A 24,863-nucleotide genomic window follows, 5' to 3' on the forward strand; every position below is an offset into this window, starting at 1 on the left:
GGCTCAGCCAGCCCAGCGCCCGCCGCGACGCCCTTTATAGCACCTGCCCGGGGAGGAGCCGGCGCGGCGGAGGAGGCGAGGGCGGAGGAGGGGAGGGCCGAGCCGGGGCCGTTGCGCGGCGCCCGAGGATTGTGATGCTGCCGGACGGGGAGGGAGGGAGGGAGGGGCGCTCGGAGGAGGGGGAGACCCAGGACCACAGGCGCCCAGAAGTGGGGGGCACACAAGAGACAGGCGCCCAGAAGAGGGGGGACACAAAGGCCCAGGGGCATTCAGAAGGGGGGGCACACAGGATCAGAGAGAACCCAAGAAGGTGGGGGCACACAAGAGACAGGGGCAGAAGAGGGGGGCACACAGAAGAGGGGGACACAAAGGCCCAGGGACATTCAGTAAGGGGGGGGGGCACACAGGATCAGGGAGAACCCAAGAAGGTGTGGGCACACAAGAGACAGGGGTATCCAGGAAGGGGGGAGGCACACAGGATCAGGGGGCTGCCGGAAAGGGGGGAGGGAGGGGCGCTCGGAGGAGGGGGAGACCCAGGACCACAGGCGCCCAGAAGAGGGGGGCACACAAGAGACTGGGGCATCCAGGAAGAGGGGGGCACCCAGAAGAGGGGGACACAAAGGCCCAGGGACATTCGGTAAGGGGGGGCACACAGGATCAGGGAGAACCCAAGAAGGGGGGGCACACAGGATCAGGGGCATTCAGTAAGGGGGGGCACACAGGATCAGGGGCATTCAGTAAGGGGGGGCACACAGGATCAGGGGGCTGCCGGACAGGGAGGGAGGGGCGCTCGGAGGAGGGGGAGACCCAGGACCACAGGCGCCCAGAAGAGGGGGACACACAAGAGACAGGGGCATCCAGGAAGGGGGGGACACCCAGAAGAGGGGGGCACACAGGATCAAGGAGAAGCCAAGAAGGGGGGGCACCCAGAAGAGGGGGACACAAAGGCCCAGGGGCATTCGGTAAGGGGGGGCACCCAGGATCAGGGAGAACCCAAGAAAGGGGGGCACACAAGAGACAGGGGCATCCAGGAAGAGGGGGGCACACAGGATCAGGGGGCTGCCAGACAGGAAGGGAGGGAGGGGCGCTCGGAGGAGGGGGAGACCCAGGACCACAGGCGCCCAGAAGAGGGGGGCACACAAGAGACAGGGGCATCCAGGAAGGGGGGAGGCACACAGGATCAGGGGGCATCCAGGAAGAGAGGGGACACAAAGGCCAAGGGGCATTCAGTAACGGGGGGGGGGCACACAGGATCAGGGGGCTGCCGGACAGGGAGGGAGGGGCTCTCGGAGGAGGGGGAGACCCAGGACCACAGGCGCCCAGAAGAGGGGGACACACAAGAGACAGGGGCATCCAGGAAGAGGTGGACACCCAGAAGAGGGGGGCACACAGGATCAGGGAGAACCCAAGAAGAGGAAGGCACCCAGAAGAGGGGGACACAAAGGCCCAGGGGCATTCAGTAAGAGGGGGGCACACAGGATCAGGGAGAACCCAAGAAGGAGGGGGCACACAGGATCAGGGGCATTCAGTAAGGGGGGGGCACACAGGATCAGAGGGCACCCAGAAGAGGGGGACACAAAGGCCCAGGGACATTCGGTAAGGGGGGGCACACAGGATCAGGGAGAACCCAAGAAGGAGGGGGCACACAGGATCAGGGGCATTCACTAAGGGGGGGCACACGGGATCAGGGGGCACCCAGAAGAATGGGACACAAAGGCCCAGGGGCATTCGGTAAGGGGGGGCACACAGGATCAGGGGGCACCCAAGAAATGGAGGGAACACAAGGGAGGAGGGCCCAGAAGAGAGGGACACCAAAGCCCAGGGGCATTCAGGAAGAGGGGGAGACACAGGACCAGGGATAGCCCGAATAACGGGGTACACAGGAACATCCTAGGGAGGGATACTCTGGAAGAGGGGGACACACAGAAAAGCGGGCATCCAGGAAGAGGGGGAGACCCAGGACCAGGAACCTCCTAGGGAGGGACACTCAGGGCAATCCCAGGATCAAGGCTGTGTGTGTGGATGGCTCTGTTCCCACCGGTTGCTAAAGCCCCGTGGTTGGGACGAATCCACCTGGCGCAAGGGCCCGGGGCTGGATCCAGACGCAGCGCTGGCGATGCCAACCTCCCAGCTCAGGTGGGAGTGGATGCAGGGTACCTTTGGAAAGAGAGCTGGTTAGCTTCCCACAAGACGATTAGGCATTTCATTATCCTCCTATGTAACATCATCAGTGTCCCAGAGTGTGGGGTTTCTTCCGTGTTTATATGCTATTATTTATATGCCTGTAAACAGGGAGCGAACTCCACTCCCTTCTAGCACTGATGATACTACCTAGTTGGGTAATAAACGTCTGTCAGAAAACACGAAGGACATCACAGTCATCCTCCTCCTCTTCCTCCTCCTCCTCCTTCCTCCTCCCCGCAACCCCCACTCCCTTCTAACACTGATGACGTTCCCTACCTGGGTAATGAAACGTCTTCATGCAACCAATCAACCCTCCATCAGGGAGGAGACGGAAAATAACTTTTATTAAAGATTGGATGCATTTTATGGACCTCTTGCCGAAAATGTAAAAACATGGATAAGATTTAAGGATTTGCTGATTGAAAAAGGGTTTGAATGTAGAGAAAAAAAGGGGAATGTGATGTTTAAAGAAGGAGAGGGAAAAAATAAGCTTGCGGTCGTGAAATGGGGCCAAGTTCACTTTGCAACTGTTCTTGCTTAGAAGCGGAAATTTGGGGCCCGACTGTGGTTGTAGGTCGAGGACTACCTGTATAATATATTTTTTTCCCCTGATCCATGCAAAAACTCCAAAGGGGGGGTTCCAATTAGCGTTAAAATTTCAGCTAGTCCTTGTTTGAATGTCATCTTTATTGAATCTTTATTGAATGTCAAAATTAGACCAGCAATTTAGCAGCAAAAAAAGAGAAAGATGTGGAGTAATAATTGGCCCCAGTTAACTGACTTTTTATGCGAAAAGAAGGGGTCAGAGAAATTTTGGGCTCAGGTGTCATAAGACAAGGACTGCGTGTAAATTATAATTGAAAAAACACCATCATGCCTCTTTATGGAGCTGTTTTCCCTGTACAGTAATCCTCGACTTACAATTCATTTAACGACTGTTCAAAATTACAACTGCCTTGAAAAAAATGTGAGTTATGACCATTTTTCACAAGTACGACGGTTGCCCAATGGCCAAGTGATCAAAATTCAGATGCTTAGCAACTGATTCATACTTATGACCGTTGCTGTATCCCCAGGGTCCTGTGATTCCCCCCCTCCTTGTGACCTTCTGACAAAGTTAATGGGAAAACCAGGTTTACTTAACAACCTTGGTGTTACTAACTTATCAACTGCAGTGCTTCACTTAACAACTGTGGCAAGAAAGGTGGTAAAAACGGACCAAAACTCGCCTAACAAATATCTCGCTTAACAACAGGAATTTTTGGCTGAATTGTGGTCGTAAGTCGAGGACAACCTGTAGTGGGAAATGTCTCAAAATACAGATTAAATATCTTGGGCAGGGAGCAATAAATTTATACCCCTCGAAAAATAATTGTTCTTTAATTTGATGCCACCAAGGAAAAATCACCAGATCTCTAAACTACAATTTAGAGGGGATCACAAATTAAGCGCTGGCTATTTTTTGGAGAAAAATCGGTGCAAGTTGTCCTTTGCCCTCCATCATTTGGAAACATGACAATAATTTGTGTATTTTTTTTTTAAAAGAAAATTGGGGGGGGGGGAAAGGAGGGAAAGAGCTCTTGGCAAGGTATCTGGCACAAATCAGGAGGATGATGAAAAAATGATGAAATATGCATTGCAATGTCATGTCATGAAGCCAGGATTTGCAACAGTGGAGCTCAGGACATGATTGACAGGATGAGTGTTTGATATCATGAGGCATGGAGGGGACACACACAGACACACACACACATATACATATACATATGCACAGATAAAGTTTGTGGCTCTCGGTTAATGCAAAACGCACCGGAAAAGAGAGAGATGGGAATGGGAAGAGAGAAAAAGCAGGAGGGAAAGAAAATGGAATAAAAAATAATAATAGTAATTGGCCAAAATTAAGAGCCACTTTGGTGTAGTAAAGTACTTGTCTAGATACCAGGAGACAGTGAGGTCTAGTCCTGTCAGAGAGGGAGGGGGGGAGGGAGAGGGAGGATGATTGATTGAGAGATAGAGAGATAGATAGATAGATAGATAGATAGATAGATAGATAGATAGATAGATAGATAGATAGACAGACAGACAGACAGACAGACAGACGAGAGAGAAGAGAGGGGGGATAGTAAGATGATAGAGATGAGATGATAGATAGATAGATAGATAGATAGATAGATAGATAGATAGATAGATAGGAGAGAGAAGAGAGAGAGATTAAGATGAGAGAGAGATGAGATGATAGCTGGATGATTGATAGTGATGAGAGATAAATAGATGAGAAGTGTTTGATTGATTGATTGAGGTGATAGATAAAAGAGAGAAGAGAAAGAGAGGAATAGTAAGGAGAGATTAGATCGATGATAGGTAGGTAGGTAGGTAGGTAGACAGACAGACAGACAGACAGACAGACAGATAGATAGATGAGAGAGGAGAGAGGGGGAAAGTAAGATGAGAGAGAGAGATGAGAAAGATAGATAGATAGATAGATAGATAGATAGATAGATAGATAGATAGATAGATAGATAGATAGGCAGGCAGACAAACAGACAGACAGACAGACAGACAGATGAGAGAGAAGAGGGGGGGATAGTAAGATGATAGAGATTAGATGATAGATAGATAGATAGATAGATAGATAGATAGATAGATAGATAGATAGATAGCTGAGAGAGAGAAGAGAGAGAGATATTAAGATGAGAGAGAGATGAGATGATAGATGGATGAGAGATTGATAGAGATGAGAGATAAATAGAAGAGAAGTGTTTGATTGATTGAGGTGATAGATAGATAAAAGGGAGAAGAGAGAGAGGAATAGTAAGGAGAGAGATGAGATAGATAGATAGATAGATAGATAGATGATAGATAGATAGATAGATAGATAGATAGATAGATAGATAGATAGATAGATAGATAGATAGATGCGAGAGAGAAGAGAGAGAGGGATAGTAAGATGAGATGAGATGAGAGAGGGATGAGATGATAGATTTATAAAGATGAGAGAGAGATTAATAAATGAGAGAGATGTTTGATTGATTGATTGATTGATTGATTGATTGATAGATAGATAGATGAGAGATGAGAGAGACATAAATAGATGAGAGAGAGAGATGATAGATAGATATTAGGTAGAATAACTTTATTGTCACATTGAATGTACACTAATTGGCATACATTAAAATGAGATTTCGTTGCATAAGGCTCTCAAAGGGTCACCACCTTCAATAGACACTAACTGTTTCTGAAGTTTGGAAACAATTTTGAAAGTTTTTGTGAAATAGTTTGTTGGCTTGAGTCCGTGGTTTGGCAGAGATCCTTTAGGACAAGATAACACATCTATTTTCAGTCCCTTTCGTTGTGGGGCAATTGTGGTTACTTCCCAGATGGCTTGTGGGTCCCTGTGGGATCCGTGCCACTGAGACTCTGGGTAAAAGAGCAATTTGAAAACTGGTTATGTACAGGATGTCATCATGCTGGGTGGGGGCTGGGAGTGAAATCAGCCTTAGGTGGGTGGCTGGAGGGGAGGGCTTTCGACACCTGCAGGGCCCAAAGACTGAAAGGTCAGCTCAGGATAGAAAGACAGGATAGCTCTTTGCTGCAAGGAACTTAACATTCACATAGCAGAAATGATTTATGGACTGGAATGGACTGGGGCAGGAAAGGAGAGAGGAGAGGAAAGGAGAGAAGAAGAGAAGAGAAGAAGAGAAGAGAGAATATCATAGGATAGGGTGGGGTAGGATATAGAATAGAACAGAACAGAACAGAACAGAACAAGAAATAGAATAAGAAATAGAATAGTATAAGGAATAGAATAGAGTAGAATAGAATAGAATAAGAAATAGTATAAGAATCAGAATAGAATAGAATAAGAAATAGAATTAGAAATAGAATAGTATAAGGAATAGAATAGAGTAGAATAGAATAGAATAAGAAATAGAATAAGAAATAGAATAGAATAGTATAAGGAATAGAATAGAGTAGAATAGAATAGAATAAGAAATAGAATAAGAAATAGAATAAGAAATAGAATAGAATAGTATAAGGAATAGAGTAGAATAGAATAGAATAGAATAAGAAATAGAATAAGAAATAGAATAGAATAGTATAAGGAATAGAGTAGAATAGAATAGAATAAGAAATAGAATAGAATAGTATAAGGAATAGAGTAGAATAGAATAGAATAGAATAAGAAATAGAATAAGAAATAGAATAGAATAGAATAGTATAAGGAATAGAGTAGAATAGAATAGAATAAGAAATAGAATAAGAAATAGAATAAGAAATAGAATAGAATAGTATAAGGAATAGAGTAGAATAGAATAGAATAGAATAAGAAATAGAATAAGAAATAGAATAGAATAGAATAGTATAAGGAATAGAGTAGAATAGAATAGAATAAGAAATAGAATAGAATAAGAAATAGAATAAGAAATAGAATAGAATAGTATAAGGAATAGAATAGAATAAGAAATAGAATAAGAAATAGAATAAGAAATAGAATAAGAAATAGAATAGAATAGTATAAGGAATAGAATAAGAAATAGAATAAGAAATAGAACAAGAAATAGAATAAAATAGTATAAGGAATAGAATAGAATAGAATAAGAAATAGAATAAGAAATAGAATAAGAAATAGAATACAATAGTACTGTATAAGGAATAGAATAGAATAGGGAATGGAATAGAATAGCAGAATTGGAAAGGCCTTGGAGGTCATCTAGTCCAACCACGTGCCCAGAGAAGGAAACCCTTTACCATTTCAGACAAAGAGACATATTTATATACTGGTGGTCTTCGACTTCCAACCACAATTGAACCCAAAACTTCTGTTGTTCAGCGAGACATTGGCTAAGTTAGTTTTTATCCAATTTTACGACCTTTCTTGCCAGCATTGTTAAGTGAATCCCTGCAGGTCAATTTAGTGGCACGGTAGTTAAATGAATCCCATTGCTTGTCAGAAGGTCGCAAAAGGGGATCACAGGACCCTGGGACACTGCAACCGTCATAAATGCGAGTCAGTTGCCATGCAACATATCGATCACGGGACCATGGGGCAATGGTCGTAAGCGTGAAAACCGGTCATAAGTCATTTTTTCCCCAGTGCCGTTGTAACTTTGAACGGTCACTAAACAACCGTTGTAAGTCGAGGGTTACCTTTAATGCAAATCAAGCTGGATTATTTAATGCAGCATTTTTCAATCTCGTGGACTTGAAGATGGGCGGACTTCAACTCCCAGAATTCCCTAGTCGGCATACCGTCTGGAGAATTCTGGGAGTTGAAGTCTGCCCATGCTTAGCAGGGGGGAATTCTGGGAGTTAAAAGTCTGTGCATTTAATGTTCTCAGTCTTAGCAACTTGAAGAAGAGTAGACTTCCGCCACCTCGTTACTGGGGAATTCTGGGAATTGCAATCCACGAATTTTAAAGTTTCCAAGGTTGAGAAAAAAACTGCCTTAGATTTTTGTCTGGATCCTTAACTTTTTTTCTTACAAAATGGTGATTAAAAAGATGAATCTGTCCAAAAGAATATTGAGTGTTGTTGTTTTTTTTTTCATTGATCATTTGTGGCCTTTTATTCTGACAATCCGACTTGTTTTTTGTATTTGCCTTGTTGATCTTGAGTTCCACGTTTCTATATATTTTAATCAGGGTGCAAATTCCAGACTCAATTATGGCCGCAAGTGGAGAGAACTACCTGTCGTTTATCGCTTAGTGTGTGCATTGGCATCATAACATAAAGAGCCGAGGTGGCGCAGTGGTTAAATGCAGCACTGCAGGCTACTTCAGCTGACTGTTATCTGCAGTTCAGTGGTTCAAATCTCACCGGCTCAGGGTTGACTCAGCCTTCCATCCTTCAGAGGTGGGTAAAATGAGGACCCGGATTGTTGTTGGGGGCAATATGCTGACTCTGTAAACCGCTTAGAGAGGGCTGAAAGCCCTATGAAGCGGTATATAAGTCTAACTGCTATTGCTATAACTTGGTAACTGATCGAAGAGAATATTTTGTTTTGCTCGGGCCTGAACTGGGGGGTCCTTAGCGCTCTCTGAGCTTGGTGGTTTTCTTGCAGACGTTTCATTACCAAACTAGGTAACCTCATCAGTTCCATTCCCTACTAGCACATATGATATTATCTAGTTTGCTAATGAAAACATCTACATGAAAGCCACCAAGGACCCCACAGTCCTCTTCCTCCATCTCTTTCTCCTCCTCCTCCTCTCTGCAAATACCACTCCCTTCTAGTACTGATGATATTACCTAGTATGGTAAGGAAAACGTCTGCAAGAAAACCACCAAGCTCAGAGCACCAAGGACATCACAGTTCTCCTCCTCCTCCTCCTCCTCCTCCTCCTCCTCCTCCTCCTCCTCCTCCTCCTCCTCCTTTCTGCAAAACCTACTTCTTTGTACCACTGATGGTACTACCTAGTTTGGTAAAAACAATCTGGAAAACGGCCTGAATACTGCCCCAAAAACGGCCTGAAAAATGGCCTGAAAACGGCCCAAAAATGGCCTGAAAATGGCCACAAAAAAAACTGAAATTGGCTCGAAAAGCAGCCTGAAAATGGTCTGAAAAACAGCCTGAAAATGGTCTCAAAAACAGCTTGAAAAACAGCCTGAAATTGGCTTGGAAAACAGCCTGAAATGGTCTGAAAAACAGCCTGAAATGGTCTGAAAAACAGCCTGAAATGGTCTGAAAAACAGCCTGAAATTGGCTTGAAAAACAGCCTGAAATTGGCTTGAAAAACAGCCTGAAATGGTCTGAAAAACAGCCTGAAATTGGCTTGAAAAACAGCCTGAAATTGGCTTGAAAAACAGCCTGAAATTGGCTTGAAAAACAGCCTGAAATTGGCTTGAAAAACAGCCTGAAATGGTCTGAAAAACAGCCTGAAATTGGCTTGAAAAACAGCCTGAAATTGGCTTGAAAAACAGTCTGAAAATGGTCTGAAAAACAGCCTGAAATGGTCTGAAAAACAGCCTGAAATTGGCTTGAAAAACAGCCTGAAATTGGCTTGAAAAACAGCCTGAAAATGGTCTGAAAAACAGCCTGAAATTGGCTTGAAAAACAGCCTGAAAATGGTCTGAAAAACAGCCTGAAAATGGTCTGAAAAACAGCCTGAAATGGTCTGAAAAACAGTCTGAAAATGGTCTGAAAAACAGCCTGAAATGGTCTGAAAAACAGCCTGAAATTGGCTTGAAAAACAGCCTGAAATTGGCTTGAAAAACAGCCTGAAAATGGTCTGAAAAACAGCCTGAAATTGGCTTGAAAAACAGCCTGAAAATGGTCTGAAAAACAGCCTGAAAATGGTCTGAAAAACAGCCTGAAATGGTCTGAAAAACAGTCTGAAAATGGTCTGAAAAACAGCCTGAAATGGTCTGAAAAACAGCCTGAAAATGGTCTGAAAAACAGTCTGAAAATGGTCTGAAAAACAGCCTGAAATGGTCTGAAAAACAGTCTGAAAATGGTGTGAAAAACAGCCTGAAATGGTCTGAAAAACAGCCTGAAAATGGTCTGAAAAACAGCCTGAAATGGTCTGAAAAACAGCCTGAAAATGGCTTGAAAAACAGTCTGAAAATGGTCTGAAAAACAGCCTGAAAATGGCCCAAAATGGCCTGAAAATGGCTTGAAAAACAGTCTGAAAATGGTCTGAAAAACAGCCTGAAATTGGCTCAAAAAACAGCCTCAAAATGATCTGAAAAATGTCCTGAAAATGGCCCGAAAAACATCCTTTTTTTTTTGGCCATTTTCGGGGCTGATTTCAGGCCATTTTCCAGCACCTGTGAAGACCAGCTGGGAATGGCACACATAACCACAGAGGGGCTCTGCGTGCCACTTCTGGCACACGTGCCATAGATTCGCCATCACGGGTGTAGGATGAAGGCCATAGCAAAACCGTGAACAGGGGTCAAAACCAGAAATGAGCTACTCAACCATGTCCTAATCCACCTTCTCTTGATTCAACTTCCCCCAGGAGATGTTATTGCAAAAAAAAGATTGCTTCAGCCGTGGGCCTGCAAGATCCGACGTCCCGCGTTTGCAAAACGCTTAAATCTAGCAGGAGAAATAGGGGAGGGGGATTTTTTTTACAAGAAGACCGGTCCTTGCTCGGACTGGAGTCAGCCTCTGATTTCACTAAAAAGGGTCAAGGAAATGACACCAGACAGCGATAATTTTCATGTCCTCAGGGACCGAGAATCCAGACTGGACTTTCATCTATGACCTAGAAATGAAATCTGCAGTTATTTTTACAAATATCTCCGCAATTAGAAGCCTGAGGACCCCTCCCCAGAATCTGAAATGCTACCGATTGCTAAAAACTTACAAAAGTTTTCATTATTTCTAATTTTGGAAAGGGAGTGAATTTGTGTCCAGATATCAGACCTTAATAAAATAATCATTGGAGCAAAAGTAAGAACCAAAATCTATCTATCTATCTATCTATCTATCTATCTATCTATCTATCTATCTATCTATCTATCTATCTATCATCTATCATCTATCTATCTATCATCTATCATCTATCATCTATCTATCTATCATCTATCTATCTATCTATCTATCTATCTATCATTTATCTATGTATCTATCTATCTATCTATCATCTATCTACCTACCTACCTACCTATCTATCTATCTATCTATCTATCTATCATCTATCTATCTATCATCTGTCTATCTATCTATCTATCTATCTATCATCTATCTATCATTTATCTATCTATCTATCTATCATATCTATCTATCATCTATCTATCTATCTATCATCTATCTATCTATCATCTATCTATCTATCTATCTATCATTTATCTATCTATGTATCTATCTATCTATCATCTATCTATCTATCTATCTATCTATCTATCTATCATCTATCTACCTACCTACCTACCTATCTATCTATCTATCTATCTATCTATCTATCTATCTATCTATCTATCTATCTATCATCTATCTATCTATCATCTATCTATCTATCTATCTATCTATCTATCATCTATCTATCATTTATCTATCTATCTATCTATCATCTATCTATCTATCATCTATCTATCTATCTATCTATCTATCATCTATCTATCTATCTATCTATCTATCTATCTATCTATCTATCTATCTATTATCTATCTATCTATCTATCTATCTATCTATCTATCTATCTATCTATCTTTGTTTGTTTGTTTGTTTGTTTATTTCCTGGAAACATCATAGTGCTAATCAGAGCTTATAAAACTTATGCTAGACCAATTTTCGAGTGTTGTTCAACTGCATATAATCCCCCACCATATATCTGACATCAATACAATCAAGCGGATTCAGAAGTATTTCACGAGAAAAGTCTTGCACTCTTCTGTCCAAAATAGAATTCCTTCTGCTACCTGGCTCGAAATTCTTGGTTTGGATAACTTAGAACTGTGTCACTTGTGGTCAGTCCTAGGTAAAGGTAAAGGTTCCCCCTCGCACATATGTTCTAATCGTTCCCGACTCTAGTGGGCGGTGCTCATCTCCGTTTCAAAGCCGAAGAGCCAGCGCTGTCCGAAGACGTCTCCGTGGTCATGTGGCTGGCAGGACTAAACGCCAAAGGCGCACGGAACGCTGTTCCCTTCCCACCAAAGGTGGTCCCTATTTTTCTACTTGCATTTTTAGAGGTGGTTTGCTGCTGGTTTGGCCCGGTTACAAGAATACAATACAAGAATACAATAGCAGAGTTGGAAGGGACCTTGGAGGTCTTCTAGTCCAACCCCCTGCCTAAGCAGGAAACCCTATACCGTTCCAGACAAATGGCTATCCAACATCTTCTTAAAGGCTTCCAGTGTTGGGGCATTCACAACTTCTGGAGGCAATTTCTGTTCCACTGATTCATTGTTCTAACCAAACAATTCAGCCGAACTAGTAGTAGAATTCAGGCCTGCCACGCCCCCGAACCGGTTCTCTGGTGTCTTCTGCCATTGCCGGCGTGGTTCTGCGCATTCACAGAGCAAGTTTTAAGTCAAATGCGCATGTGCAAGCAAAGAGCACGCGCAATGAACCAGTACTAACCGGTACAGGAACCCACTCCTGATTTTTGTGTGCTTTCGAACTGCTGAGCTTGTCAATCAGAAAGGTTGGCAGTTCAGGGGTTCGAATCCCTAGGGCTGCGTAACGGAGCGAGCTCCCGTGACTTGTCCCAGCTTCTGCCAACCTAGCAGTTTGAAAGCACTTAAAAAAATGCAAGTAGAAAAATAGGGACCACCTTTGGTGGGAAGGGAACAGCGTTCCGTGCGCCTTCGGCGTTGACTCATGCCGGCCACATCACCACGGAGACGTCTTCGGCCAGCGCTGGCTCTTCGGCTTTGAAACAGGGATGAGCACCGCCCCCTAGAGTCGGGAACGACTAGCACAGATGTGCGAGAGGAACTTGTACTTTTACCTTTAACAACAGGAATTCTGGGCTCAATTGTGCTCTTATAATTATTTTTATTTACTCCACCCGCCCCACCCCTAGAGATTTCTCGGGGTCAGGTTTAGTTAGGGGGAAAAAATCTCAGAAGTGGGACAAAGTCCTACCCCAGGTTGCTGTAAAAGGAAGCGATAAACTCAACAGACAGAAAGGTGAAATTGGTACAAATTCAAGATGTAAACATACCCTATGGAACTCTGCAAAGCACGCATTGTCTCTTCCCCATGTGTGTGTGCGGGGAGCTGGGATTATCTGAATACCAGTGCATAAATTGCTCCTTTTTTATATACAGAAGGTTCAAGGGATTAAGCTTAAGACAGTTAACTGGTTAGACTGGGAAGGCGCAGAGAAACACAGATCGCAGCCGCCTCTTAGGCGCGGGAAGTTGTTCAGTGTTATAACCGTCCCATTTGCAACGGGAAGCAGAGATCTGGGCTGCGAACAGCCTCCAACGCAGACCGTCTGGATTGCCAAGCTGTACAATGAGGGCGTAAAGGGCAGGTTTGGTGCATGGTCGGTGCTGGCCATCCCTTTGGACTCTGGTCGGTGTTTATTGCAGGCCAGAAAGCGGCTAAAAATAACAGGGGAAGGGAAGGCCTGTAGCTCAGAGTCCTTGGTGCTCTCTGAGCTGGGTTGATTTTCTTGCAGGCGTTTCATTATCCAACTAGGTAACGTCATCAGTGCTAGGAGGAAAAGGGGTAGGTGGAAAGGAGGAGGAAGGAGGGGGGGGAAATGAGGGGTCCTTGGTGCTCTCTGAGCTGGGTTGATTTTCTTGCAGACATTTCATTATCCAACTAGGTAACGCCATCAGTGCTAGGAGGAAAAGGGGTAGGTGGAAAGGAGGAGGAAGGAGGAGGAGGGGGGGAAATGAGGGGTCCTTGATGCTCTCTGAGCCGGGTGGTTTTCTTGCAGATGTTTCATTATCCAACTAGGTAACGCCATCAGTGCTAGGAGGAAAAGGGGTAGGTGGAAAGGAGGAGGAAGAGGAAGGAGGGGGGAAATGAGGGGTCCTTGATGCTCTCTGAGCCGGGTGGTTTTCTTGCAGACATTTCATTATCCAACTAGGTAACATCATCAGTGCTAGGAGGAAAAGGGGTAGGTGGAAAGGAGGAGGAAGAGGAAGGAGGAGGAGGAGGGGAAATGAAGGGTCCTTGTTGCTCTCTGAGCTGGGTTGATTTTCTTGCAGACGTTTCATTATCCAACTAGGTAACGTCATCAGTGCTAGGAGGAAAAGGGGTAGGTGGAAAGGAGGAGGAAGAGGAAGGAGGAGGAGGAGGAGGGGGGGAAATGAAGGGTCCTTGATGCTCTCTGAGCTGGGTGGTTTTCTTGCAGACGTTTCATTATCTAACTAGGTAACATCATCAGTGCTAGAAGGAAAAGGGGTAGGTGGAAAGGAGGAGGAAGAGGAAGGAGGAGGAGGAGGGGGGGGGAAATGAAGGGTCCTTGATGCTCTCTGAGCTGGGTGGTTTTCTTGCAGACGTTTCATTATCTAACTAGGTAACATCATCAGTGCTAGAAGGAAAGTGGGGTTGTGGAGAGGAGGAGGACTGTGGGGTCCTTGATGCTCTCTGAGCTTGATTTGTTTCCTTAAAGACATTTAATGACCCAACTAGGTATCATCTTCAGTGCTAGGAAGGAGGGGAGTTTTAGGAGGAGGGGGAAGGGGAGGATTATGTCCATGTCTAAACTTGAACTCCTAAATAGTCCCTGACCAGCATGTGCGGACTTCAAATCCCAGAATTCCCTGGACAGTGAGGACTTTAACTCCCACAATTCCATGGCGAATAGCACACATAGGTTTGAACTCCCAATAGAGCACATACGGACTTCAGTTCCCAGAATTCTCTGGCCAGAATGTGTGGACTTCAACTCCCACAATTCCCTAGCCGGACAAACCCTGTATTAGCACACCGCATGCATTTCACCCCCAGGCGGCCATTAGAGGTCAAGATTGGCCATTAATGAGTAGCCCAGGGGTCTCAATGCTAACACAGGACGTGAGCCCATGCAGGTAGAACATGGAATCAGAGGATTGGAAGGGAACCTGGCGGGGGAATTCTGGGAGCTGAAGTCACAAATCTCGAATCAATACTGCCTGGGATTTCTGGGAGTTGAAGTCCACACAGCTTGAAGCATGCTGGCTGGGGAATCCTGGGAGTTGAAGTCCACGTATCTTAAACCATGCCACTTGGGAATCCTGGGAGTTGAGGTCCACACATCTTGAAGCATGCTGGCTGGGGAATCCTGGGAGTTGAAGTCCACGTATCTTAAACCATGCCACTTGGGAATCCTGGGAGTTGAAGTCCACACTTCTTGAAGTCCACACACCTGGGGAATTCTGGGACTTGAACTCCATGTATCTTGAAGCATGCCACTTGGGAATTCTGGGAGTTGAAGTCCACACATCTTGAAGCATGCTGGCTGGGGAATCCTGGGAATTGAACTCCACATATCTTAAAGCATGCCACCTGGGAATTCTGGGAGTTGAGGTCCACACATCTTGAAGCATGCTGGCTGGGGAATCCTGGGAGTTGAAGTCCACGTATCTTAAACCATGCCACTTGGGAATCCTGGGAGTTGAAGTCCACACTTCTTGAAGTCCACACACCTGGGGAATTCTGGGACTTGAACTCCATGTATCTTGAAGCATGCCACTTGGGAATTCTGGGAGTTGAAGTCCACACATCTTGAAGCATGCTGGCTGGGGAATCCTGGGAATTGAACTCCACATATCTTAAAGCATGCCACCTGGGAATTCTGGGAGTTGAGGTCCACACATCTTGAAGCATGCTGGCTGGGGAATCCTGGGAGTTGAAGTCCACGTATCTTAAACCATGCCACTTGGGAATCCTGGGAGTTGAAGTCCACACTTCTTGAAGTCCACACACCTGGGGAATTCTGGGACTTGAACTCCATGTATCTTGAAGCATGCCACTTGGGAATTCTGGGAGTTGAAGTCCACACATCTTGAAGCATGCTGGCTGGGGAATCCTGGGAATTGAACTCCACATATCTTAAAGCATGCCACCTGGGAATTCTGGGAGTTGAGGTCCACACATCTTGAAGCATGCTGGCTGGGGAATCCTGGGAGTTGAAGTCCACGTATCTTAAACCATGCCACTTGGGAATCCTGGGAGTTGAAGTCCACACTTCTTGAAGTCCACACACCTGGGGAATTCTGGGACTTGAACTCCACGTATCTTGAAGCATGCCACCTGGGAATTCTGGGAGTTGAGGTCCACACATCTTGAAGCATGCTGGCTGGGGAATCCTGGGAGTTGAAGTCCACGTATCTTAAACCATGCCACTTGGGAATCCTGGGAGTTGAAGTCCACACTTCTTGAAGTCCACACACCTGGGGAATTCTGGGACTTGAACTCCATGTATCTTGAAGCATGCCACTTGGGAATTCTGGGAGTTGAAGTCCACACATCTTGAAGCATGCTGGCTGGGGAATCCTGGGAATTGAACTCCACATATCTTAAAGCATGCCACCTGGGAATTCTGGGAGTTGAGGTCCACACATCTTGAAGCATGCTGGCTGGGGAATCCTGGGAGTTGAAGTCCACGTATCTTAAACCATGCCACTTGGGAATCCTGGGAGTTGAAGTCCACACTTCTTGAAGTCCACACACCTGGGGAATTCTGGGACTTGAACTCCACGTATCTTGAAGCATGCCACCTGGGAATTCTGGGAGTTGAAGTCCACACTTCTTGAAGCATGCTGGCTGGGGAATTCTGGGAGTTGAACACATATCTTAAAGCATGCTTCCTGAGAATCCTGGGAATTGAAGTCCACACAGCTGGGGAATCCTGGGAGTTGAAGTCCACAGAGCTGGGGAATCCTGGGACTTGAAGTCCACGTATCTTAAAGCATGCCACCTGGGAATTCTGGGAGTTGAAGTCCACACATCTTGAAGCATGCTGGCTGGGGAATTCTGGGAGTTGAAGTCCACACAGCTGGGGAATTCTGGGAGTTGAACACATATCTTAAAGCATGCTTCCTGAGAATCCTGGGAATTGAAGTCTGCACAGCTGGGGAATCCTGGGAGTTGAAGTCCACAGAGCTGGGGAATTCTGGGAGTTGAAGTCCACGTATCTTAAAGCATGCCACCTGGGAATTCTGGGAGTTGAAGTCCACACATCTTGAAGCATGCTGCCTGAGAATCCTGGGAGTTGAAGTCCACACAGCTGGGGAATTCTGGGAGTTGAAGTCCACGTATCTTGATGCATGCTGGCTGGGGAATTCTGGGAGTTCTTAAAGGTGCCCAAAGTTGAAAAGCACTGCATTAGACAGATTCCCCATTGTAAACAATTTGTTTCTGCTAACCTCCCTATTCCTCTTTTTCTTCTAATTCTTGTCCAATTCTTCTTCTTTGGACAACAATCTCCCCTGGGCAAAAATGTTCTTTTGAACTCAAAAAACCTATTTTTAATCTTCTTTGCACCTAAGAACTGATACAAATCAAGGATGACAGTCACTGGGGTAGGAAAAAACATTCTTCCTATTTGATCTGTCACGTCAAGATTATTTTTCTTAGACAACTTTATTAGATCTTTTAAACAAGCGAGATAATAACTAAGATAGAAAAGGAGGGGGGAGCAAAGAACGAAAGGGGTTACAAAGCCAAAAGTGCAGAAATAAACAAATATATATATAAAAAAATGATTTTCAACCGTTTTTCCAAAACACATGTAAATATGAGCTTCCATTAACTTCTTAATCTAGATTTACAATATAGCTGTCATTTTTTTCTATTCTACCTAATCATCAAATGCATATTTCGTAATTTTTTTTCCCCTGTTTCACAAGGAAAGTTCAAAAGAAGCTTCCAATCAGCATTAAAATGAACCTTTTCTCTGATACAGGTGTGTTCAATGATGGCCCCTTTATGACCTGCAGACTACAACTCCCAGAATTCCTGAGCCAGAATTTCCTGGCTGGCTCAGGAATTCTGGAAGTTGAAGTCCACAGATCGTATTGCCCACCCTGATATAATCCAAGCTGTCAATTTTGCCATCTCTGTCATTCCATTGATTTTGCCATCCTTTCATCCATCCTAGGCCATGTCAAATCTCTTCACTGTTATGCATGTAAAAGTCTTGCGACTGTTATCCAATAACTGTAATAGTAAAGGTAAAGGTTCCCCTCGCACATGTGTGCTAGTCGTTCCCGACTCTAGGGGGCGGTGCTCATCCCCGTTTCAAAGCCGAAGAGCCAGCGCTGTCCGAAGACGTCTCCGTGGTCATGTGGCCGGCAGGTTTAAACACCAAAGGCGCATGGAACGCTGTTCCCTTCCCACTAAAGGTAGTCCCTATTTGCATTTTTTACCTGCTTTCGAACTGCTAGGTTGGCAGAAGCTGGGACAAGTAACGGGAGCTCACTCCGTTACGCAGCGCTGGGGATTTGAACCTTTGTCCATTGGCCCTAAAAGGAATTTCTTTGGTTTCCATGGCAGATTCAGCTTGTGGCTTGGATGTTTTCAGTTCTTGGTTGCCAAAGTTTGTGGCTTTGGTGTCTCATATGAAAGAGAGATGAGTGTCTTCCGGCACGTTGTACTTCAATTTATGGTCCTCAAACAGTTTGCAGAGGGCCTTCAGGTAATTCTCGTGTAGCTCATCAACTTCTTCTTGGCTGGGCTTGTGCTTCTTCCTCACCGGGAGGGGTTTTCCCACTGGAGGGGTCGAACAGGAGAAAAAGAAATTTTAATTTAATTTAATTTAATTTAATAATTTAATAATTTAATAATTTAATAATTTAATAATTTAATTTAATTTAATTTAATTTAATTTAATTTAATTTAATTTAATTTAATTTAATTTAATTTAATTTAATTTAATTTAATTTAATTTAATTTAATTTAATTTAATTTAATTTAATTTAATTAATTTAATTTAATTTAATTTAATTTAATTTAATTATTATTTAATTTAATTTAATTTAATTTAATTTAATTTAATTTAATTTAATTTAATTTAATTTAATTTATTAATTTAATTTAATTTAATTTAATTTAATTTAATTTAATTTAATTTAATTTAATTTAATTATTTAATTAATTTAATTTAATTTAATTTAATTTAATTTAATTAATTTAATTTAATTTAATTTAATTTAATTTAATTTAATTTAATTTAATTTAATTTAATTTAATTTAATTTAATTTAATTTAATTTAATTTAATTTAATTTAATTTAATTTTTTAATTTAATTTAATTAATTTTATTTTATTTTATTTTATTTTATTTTATAATTTGATTTAATAATTTGATTTAATTTAATTTAATTTAGTTTAATTTATTTAATTAAATTAATTTAATTTAATTTAATTTTTTGATTTGATAATTTGATTTAATAATTTGATTTAATTTATTTATTTAATTTATTTTATTTTATTTTATAATTTAATTTAATAAGTTAATTTAATAAGTTAATTTAATAAGTTAATTTAATAAGTTAATTTAATAAGTTAATTTAATAAGTTAATTTAATAAGTTAATTTAATAAGTTAATTTAATAAGTTAATTTATTAAGTTAATTTAATTTAACTTTGTTTTGTTATTCTATTCTTTATCTTATTTGACTTGACTTATTTTACTTTATTTTACTTTATTATATTTGACTTTATTGACCTTATTTCATTTTTTTCTTTATTTTATTTACTTGGCAAAATGGGGCAAAACCCACTTAACAACTGTCTCGCTTAGCTACAGAAATGTTGGGCTCAATTGTTGCCATAAGTTGAGGACTACCTGTAACGTAAGCTTAGCATATCCACTTGTGTTCCCTTTCTCATCTACCTGGGAAGGCTAATAAGAGGCAACGGAGATTATTCTTATATCTCTACTTAAAACTAACTGTGCCCAGACAACACGCAGTTCAGATAGATATGGAACTTTTTATGTTTATTTTTTTTTTAAATGTATTAATAAAACATATATATATTTTTTTAAAAGAGGCAACACAGAATAATTCAAAAAGAAGGAAAGATGTGTCCAGTATTCCTTTCCTCATTCTATCTACCTGTTTTTTCTGGTTGCCACCAAGGGGTAAGTTCCGGCAGCTGCTACTCCTGGTTCACTTGTGGGTGTGCCATGCATGCACAAGCGCAGTACAATAAAAAATGTTTTGTGCACGCGCAGAAGCAAAAAAACAAGATGGTGGCGCCGTAGGCGAACCAGTTGAAGGGCGTGGCAGGCCTGGGTCGCTTCCGGTTCCAGCGACCCAGGCCGCCAAACAAGGGTGGGTTTCTCCCAGTTCGCACCGGTACGCCAGAACCGGTTCGTGAAATTTAGCGTACCTTTTGGAACCCAAAAGGAATGATGGATGGATGGATGGATGGATGGATGGATGGATGGAAGGAAGGAAGGAAGGAAGGAAGGAAGGAAGGAAGAAAGGAAGGAAGGAAGGAAGGAAGGAAGGGGGAGAAATACACACAAGAAAGGAAGGAAGGAAGGAATGGAGGGAGATGAGGAAAATAAAGAGAGAGACAGATAGCAATAGCAGTTAGACTTATATACCGCTTCATAGGGCTTTCAGCCTTCTCTAAGCGGTTTACAGAGTCAGCATATCGCCCCCACAGTCTGGGTCCTCATTTCACCCACCTCGGAAGGATGGAAGGCTGAGTCAACCTTGAGCCGGTGAGATTTGAACCGCCGAACTGCAGCTAGCAGTCAGCTGAAGTGGCCTGCAGTACTGCACCCTAACCATTGTGCCCCTTCGGCTCAAGGTTGACTCAGAAAGAGAAAGAGAGAAAGAAAGAAAAAAAAGAAAAAGAAAGAAAAAGAAAGTGGGAGAGAGATGAAAGAAAGAAAGAAAGAAAGAAAGAGGGGGAGAGAGACAAAAGGAAGGAAGGAAGGAAGGAAGGAAGGAAGGAAGGAAAGAAAGAAAGAAAGAAAGAAAGAAAGAAAGAAAGAAAGAGAATTTATCACCACAATTGAGCCCAAAATTTTGGTTGCTAAGCAAGAGCATTGTTAAGTGAGTTTCACCATATTTTCCAAGTTGCCCACCAAGTCATGCCCACCTGGTCACATGACTACCGAGCCACTCCCACAAAACAGGCCACACCTACAGAATAGGTTCTAAATTTTTTTGAAACCCACCACTGCCACCAAACCACTACTGATTCGGCTGAACTGGGCCGAGCCGATAGCAACCCACTACTGATGCCCCCTAAGAGACGAGGACTTACCCACAGTGTAGATTGGCTTCCGGTAGGGCACGAAACCGAAAGTGTATTGGAAGACCCCTCTGGCGTGGAAGAGGGGCAGGGAGATCCCCATGATCTTTTGCAAACGCTCTTGCGTCCATCTCAGCCAAGACCCTTTGGGGTTTTCGACCTGGTCGAAAAGCTCATTCTCGCCGAAGGAGAACACGGGAACGAGCGGCGTCCTAGGAAAAGAGGAGAAAAAGAAAGGAAAGATGGGACCAAACAGGTTGGGATAATTGCAGGTGGGATTCAGCCGGTTCCGACTGGTTTGGGAGAACTGGATGCTAATTTCACATCTGGTTTGCCGAACCGGTTGTTGCGAGGAATGGCTGGCCCTGCCCATCCTCTCCCAGGAGTCTCCATGCGGCCTGTTCATCATGCAGGGCCCGCGTGGCAGCTCAGAGATGGGGGGAAAGCAGCCATGTTTTGTGGGCATTTTTTGGGCCGTTTTCAGGCCATTTTTCAAGCCAAAATCAGCTTGAAAATCAGCCTGAAAACAGCCCACAAACAGGACATTTTTCAGACTGTTTTCAGGTCATTTTTCAGGCAAAAAAACAACCCTAAAATGGCTTGAAAAATGCCCACAAAACAGGCCATTTTGGGAGCTGTTTTTTGGCTGTTTTCACATCCAAAATCGGCCCGAAAACAGCCTGAAAATGGCCCGAAAAATGCCCATAAAACAGTCATTTTTTTCAGGCCATTTTCAGGCAGTTTTTCCATCCGAAATCGACTCGAAAAACGGCCTGAAAAATCGTCCCCCAAAATGCCCCAAAAAACCAGCTTATCCAGCTTCTCTTCCTCTTGCAGCAAACTTTCCCAGTCTAGCTTGATTCTCCCTCCCTCTCTCTCTCTTTCTTTCTCTCTCTCCCTCCCTCTCTCTCTCTTTCTTTCTCTTTCTCTCTCTCTCCCTCTCTCTGTCTCTGTCTCTCTCTTTCTTTCTTTCTCTCTCTCCCTCCCTCTCTCTCTCTTTCTTTCTCTTTCTCCCTCTCTCCCTCTCTCTGTCTCTGTCTCTCTCTTTCTTTCTTTCTCTTTCTTTCTCTCTCTTTCCGTCTCTCTGTCTCTCTCTTTCTTTCTCTCTCTGTCTCTCTCTCTCTCTTTCTTTCTTTCTTTCTCTTTCTCTCTCTCTCCCTCTCTCTTTCTTTCTCTTTCTTTCTCTCTCTCTCCCTCTCTCTGTCTCTCACTCTTTTTTTCTCTCTCTCTCTCTTTCTCTCTCTCTTCCTTTCTCTTTCTTTCTCTCCCTCCCTCTCTCTCCCTCTTTCTTTCTCTTTCTCTCTCTCTCTCTTCCTCTCTCTGTCTCTCTGTCTCTCCCTCTCTCTCTCCCCCTCTCTCTTTCTTTCTCTTTCTTTCTCTCTCTCCCTCTCTCTCTCTTCTCTTTCTTTCTCTTTCTTTCTCTCTTTCTTCTCTTTCTTTCTTTCTCTCTCTTTCCCTCTCTCCGTCTCTCTTACACACACACACACACCACACACGCACACATTGGATCTTTCTTTCCTCTGTGCCCCCACCCTACCGGAGACCCCTGGATTCCCTCCCCAACCATGCCTGTCCCATACAGGTACCACCCACACAAGTCACGTAGAGTTGGCCCTGCCCACTCAGTCACATGATCCCACCCAGCCACGCCCACCCAGCAGAGAACCAGTTGTTAAATATTTGGAACCAACCCCTGGATAACTGAGGAAGGCTGGGTAGCTGCAAATATAGCGTAGTTCTCGACTTACAACCACAATTGAGCCCCAAATTTCCATGGCTGAGCGAGGCCTTCGTTAAGCGGGTTTTGCCCCATTTTATGACCGTTCTTGTCACGGTCGTTACTTGAATCACTGCAGTTGTTAGGTGAATCTGGGTTTCCCCATTGATTTTGCTCCTCAGGATGTCGCAAATGGGGATCATGTGACCCCGGGAGAATGCTGCCATGGTCGTAAGTGTGAAAAACGGTCATAAGTCCCTTTTTTATAACTTGGAACGGGCCCTAAATGGACCGTTGTAAGCTGAGGACTACCTGTAAGGGATTCGGGAAGTGTTTCTTCTTCTTAAAAGCTAAGTCAATGGGGTTCACTTAACGACTACGTGATTCGCTTAACAATGCCAGCGTTTCTTTTAGCAACCCTGGCAAAAAGGTCATAAAATGGGACACAGAGCTCACTAAGCAACTGTCCTGCTTAGCAGTGGAACTTTAGGGCTCAATTCTGGTCGTAAGTCGAGGGCACGGCCCCCAGGAGCTGTTCCTACTCACCCATTCTCTATGGCCAGCCGAACGAAGCCCTTCCGGTTCTCCAACAGGAGAGTGTAAGCTCCAGGACGGGCGTCCAGGGCTTCCTGCGCCCCTCCCACAGCGATGACCACGATATTCCCACCTTCCTTCTTCCTCAAGAGATACAAACCGGATTCCTTGTCCGAGGCGATTACACCTGGATGAAGCAAAGCAGGAGAAAGAAGGAACATGAAAGCGTGCCAAGTGGGCAAAACAGAACAAAACCCCACAAATAACCTTCACGGAGAATAACAGAATTGGGAGGGACTTGGAAGGTAAAGACCTCCATGTAGAGTAGAGTAGAGTAGAGTAGAGTAGAGTAGAGTAGAGTAGAGTAGAGTAGAGTAGAGTAGAGTAGAGTAGAGTAGAGTAGAGATAATAGGATGGGATGGGATGAAATAGAAATAATAGAAATAGAAAGAATAGAATAGGGAGTAGAGTAGAGTAGAGTAGAGTAGAGTAGAGTAGAGTAGAGTAGAGTAGAGTAGAGTAGAGTAGGGTGGGATGGGATGAAATAGAAGTAATAGTAATAGTAATAGAAATAGAATAGAATAGAATAAGGAATAGAGTAGAGTAGAGTAGAGTAGAGTAGAGTAGAGTAGAGTAGAGTAGAGTAGAGTAGAGTAGAGTAGAGTAGAGTAGAGTAGAGTAGAGTAGAAATAATACGATGGGATGAAATAGAAATAATAGAAATAGAAATAGAAAGAATAGAATAGGGAGTAGAGTAGAGTAGAGTAGAGTAGAGTAGAGTAGAGTAGAGTAGAGTAGAGTAGAGTAGAAATAATAGGATGGGATGAAATAGAAATAATAGAAATAGAAATAGAAAGAATAGAATAGGGAATAGAATTGAGTAGAGTAGAATAGAGTAGAATAGAGTAGAATAGAATAGAATAGAATAGAATAGACAATGAGAAGAGAAGAAGGGACAACAAAAAAATGGAATGGAATGGAATGGAATAGAATAGACTCGAATAGAATAGAATACGGAATGAGAAGAGAAGAGAATAGAGAATGAGAAGAGAAGAAGGGACAACAAAAGAATGGAATGGAATAGAAAATAATATAGAATAGAATAGAATAGGAATAGGAATACGGAATGAGAAGAGAAGAGAACCTGGAAGGGACCTTGGAGGACTTAGCTTACCTCCACTCATCACGTAGTCCCGGAAAAAGGGGGCTCGAAACCACAAATTCAACAACATCATGTGAGGCTTCAGCCTCGGGAAGAGTTTGGAAAAGCCGGTGGCTTCGGTGCAGAAATTAATGAAGGCCCCAGCCGCCATGATGCCATGGGGATGGAAGCCAAAGATGTAGTTTTGGCTTGGGTCCAAATCCGCCGTCTTCACCAGCTGTAAGAAGAAAGAGATTTAGGACACTTATCTATTATTTTATGTTATTATTTCACTTCACTCCCTTGTATTTATTGCTATTGATTTTGTTATTTCGTTTCTATTTTATTTCCATTTCATTTCATTTATTTTTATTTCATTTCGTTTCGATTTTATTTATTAATACCCTGCCTTTATTATTCTTATGAAGAACTCAAATATATCCAACCTACCTTTCTCCTCTTATTTTCCCCACAACAACAACTCTGTGAGGTGGATTGGATTGAGAGAGAGACCCAAAGTCACCCAGCTGGCTTTCATGGCTAAGGCAGGACTAGAACTCGCCGTCTCCTGGTGATTGGCCCAAAGTCACCCAGCTGGCTTTCATGCCTAAGTCAGGACTAGAACTCACCGTCTCCTGGTGATTGGCCCAAAGTCACCCAGCTGGCTTTCGTGCCTAAGT

The 24,863-nt window shown here is 43.3% G+C and overlaps 1 protein-coding gene across 1 annotated transcript in view; it reads right to left on the reverse strand.

Moving 5' to 3' along the window:
• Window positions 1-18,027: 18,027 nt before the first annotated feature.
• MOGAT2 (monoacylglycerol O-acyltransferase 2) overlaps window positions 18,028-24,863 on the reverse strand; it is a 27,915-nt gene continuing 21,079 nt past the window's right edge. The window contains exons 3-6 of the mRNA XM_087720989.1: window positions 24,217-24,421; window positions 23,055-23,229; window positions 20,804-21,003; window positions 18,028-18,286 (exon numbers count right to left, since the gene is read on the reverse strand). Coding sequence (XP_087577115.1) covers window positions 18,132-18,286; window positions 20,804-21,003; window positions 23,055-23,229; window positions 24,217-24,421 — 735 coding nt within the window. The 3' untranslated portion in view covers window positions 18,028-18,131. The remainder of the gene's footprint in view (window positions 18,287-20,803; window positions 21,004-23,054; window positions 23,230-24,216; window positions 24,422-24,863) is intronic.

This window comes from Thamnophis sirtalis, unplaced genomic scaffold, assembly GCF_051295495.1.
Source record: "Thamnophis sirtalis isolate CommonGarterSnake01/CBP01778 unplaced genomic scaffold, rThaSir2_p1.2 scaffold_8, whole genome shotgun sequence".
Classification (NCBI taxonomy): Eukaryota; Metazoa; Chordata; class Lepidosauria; order Squamata; family Natricidae; genus Thamnophis; species Thamnophis sirtalis.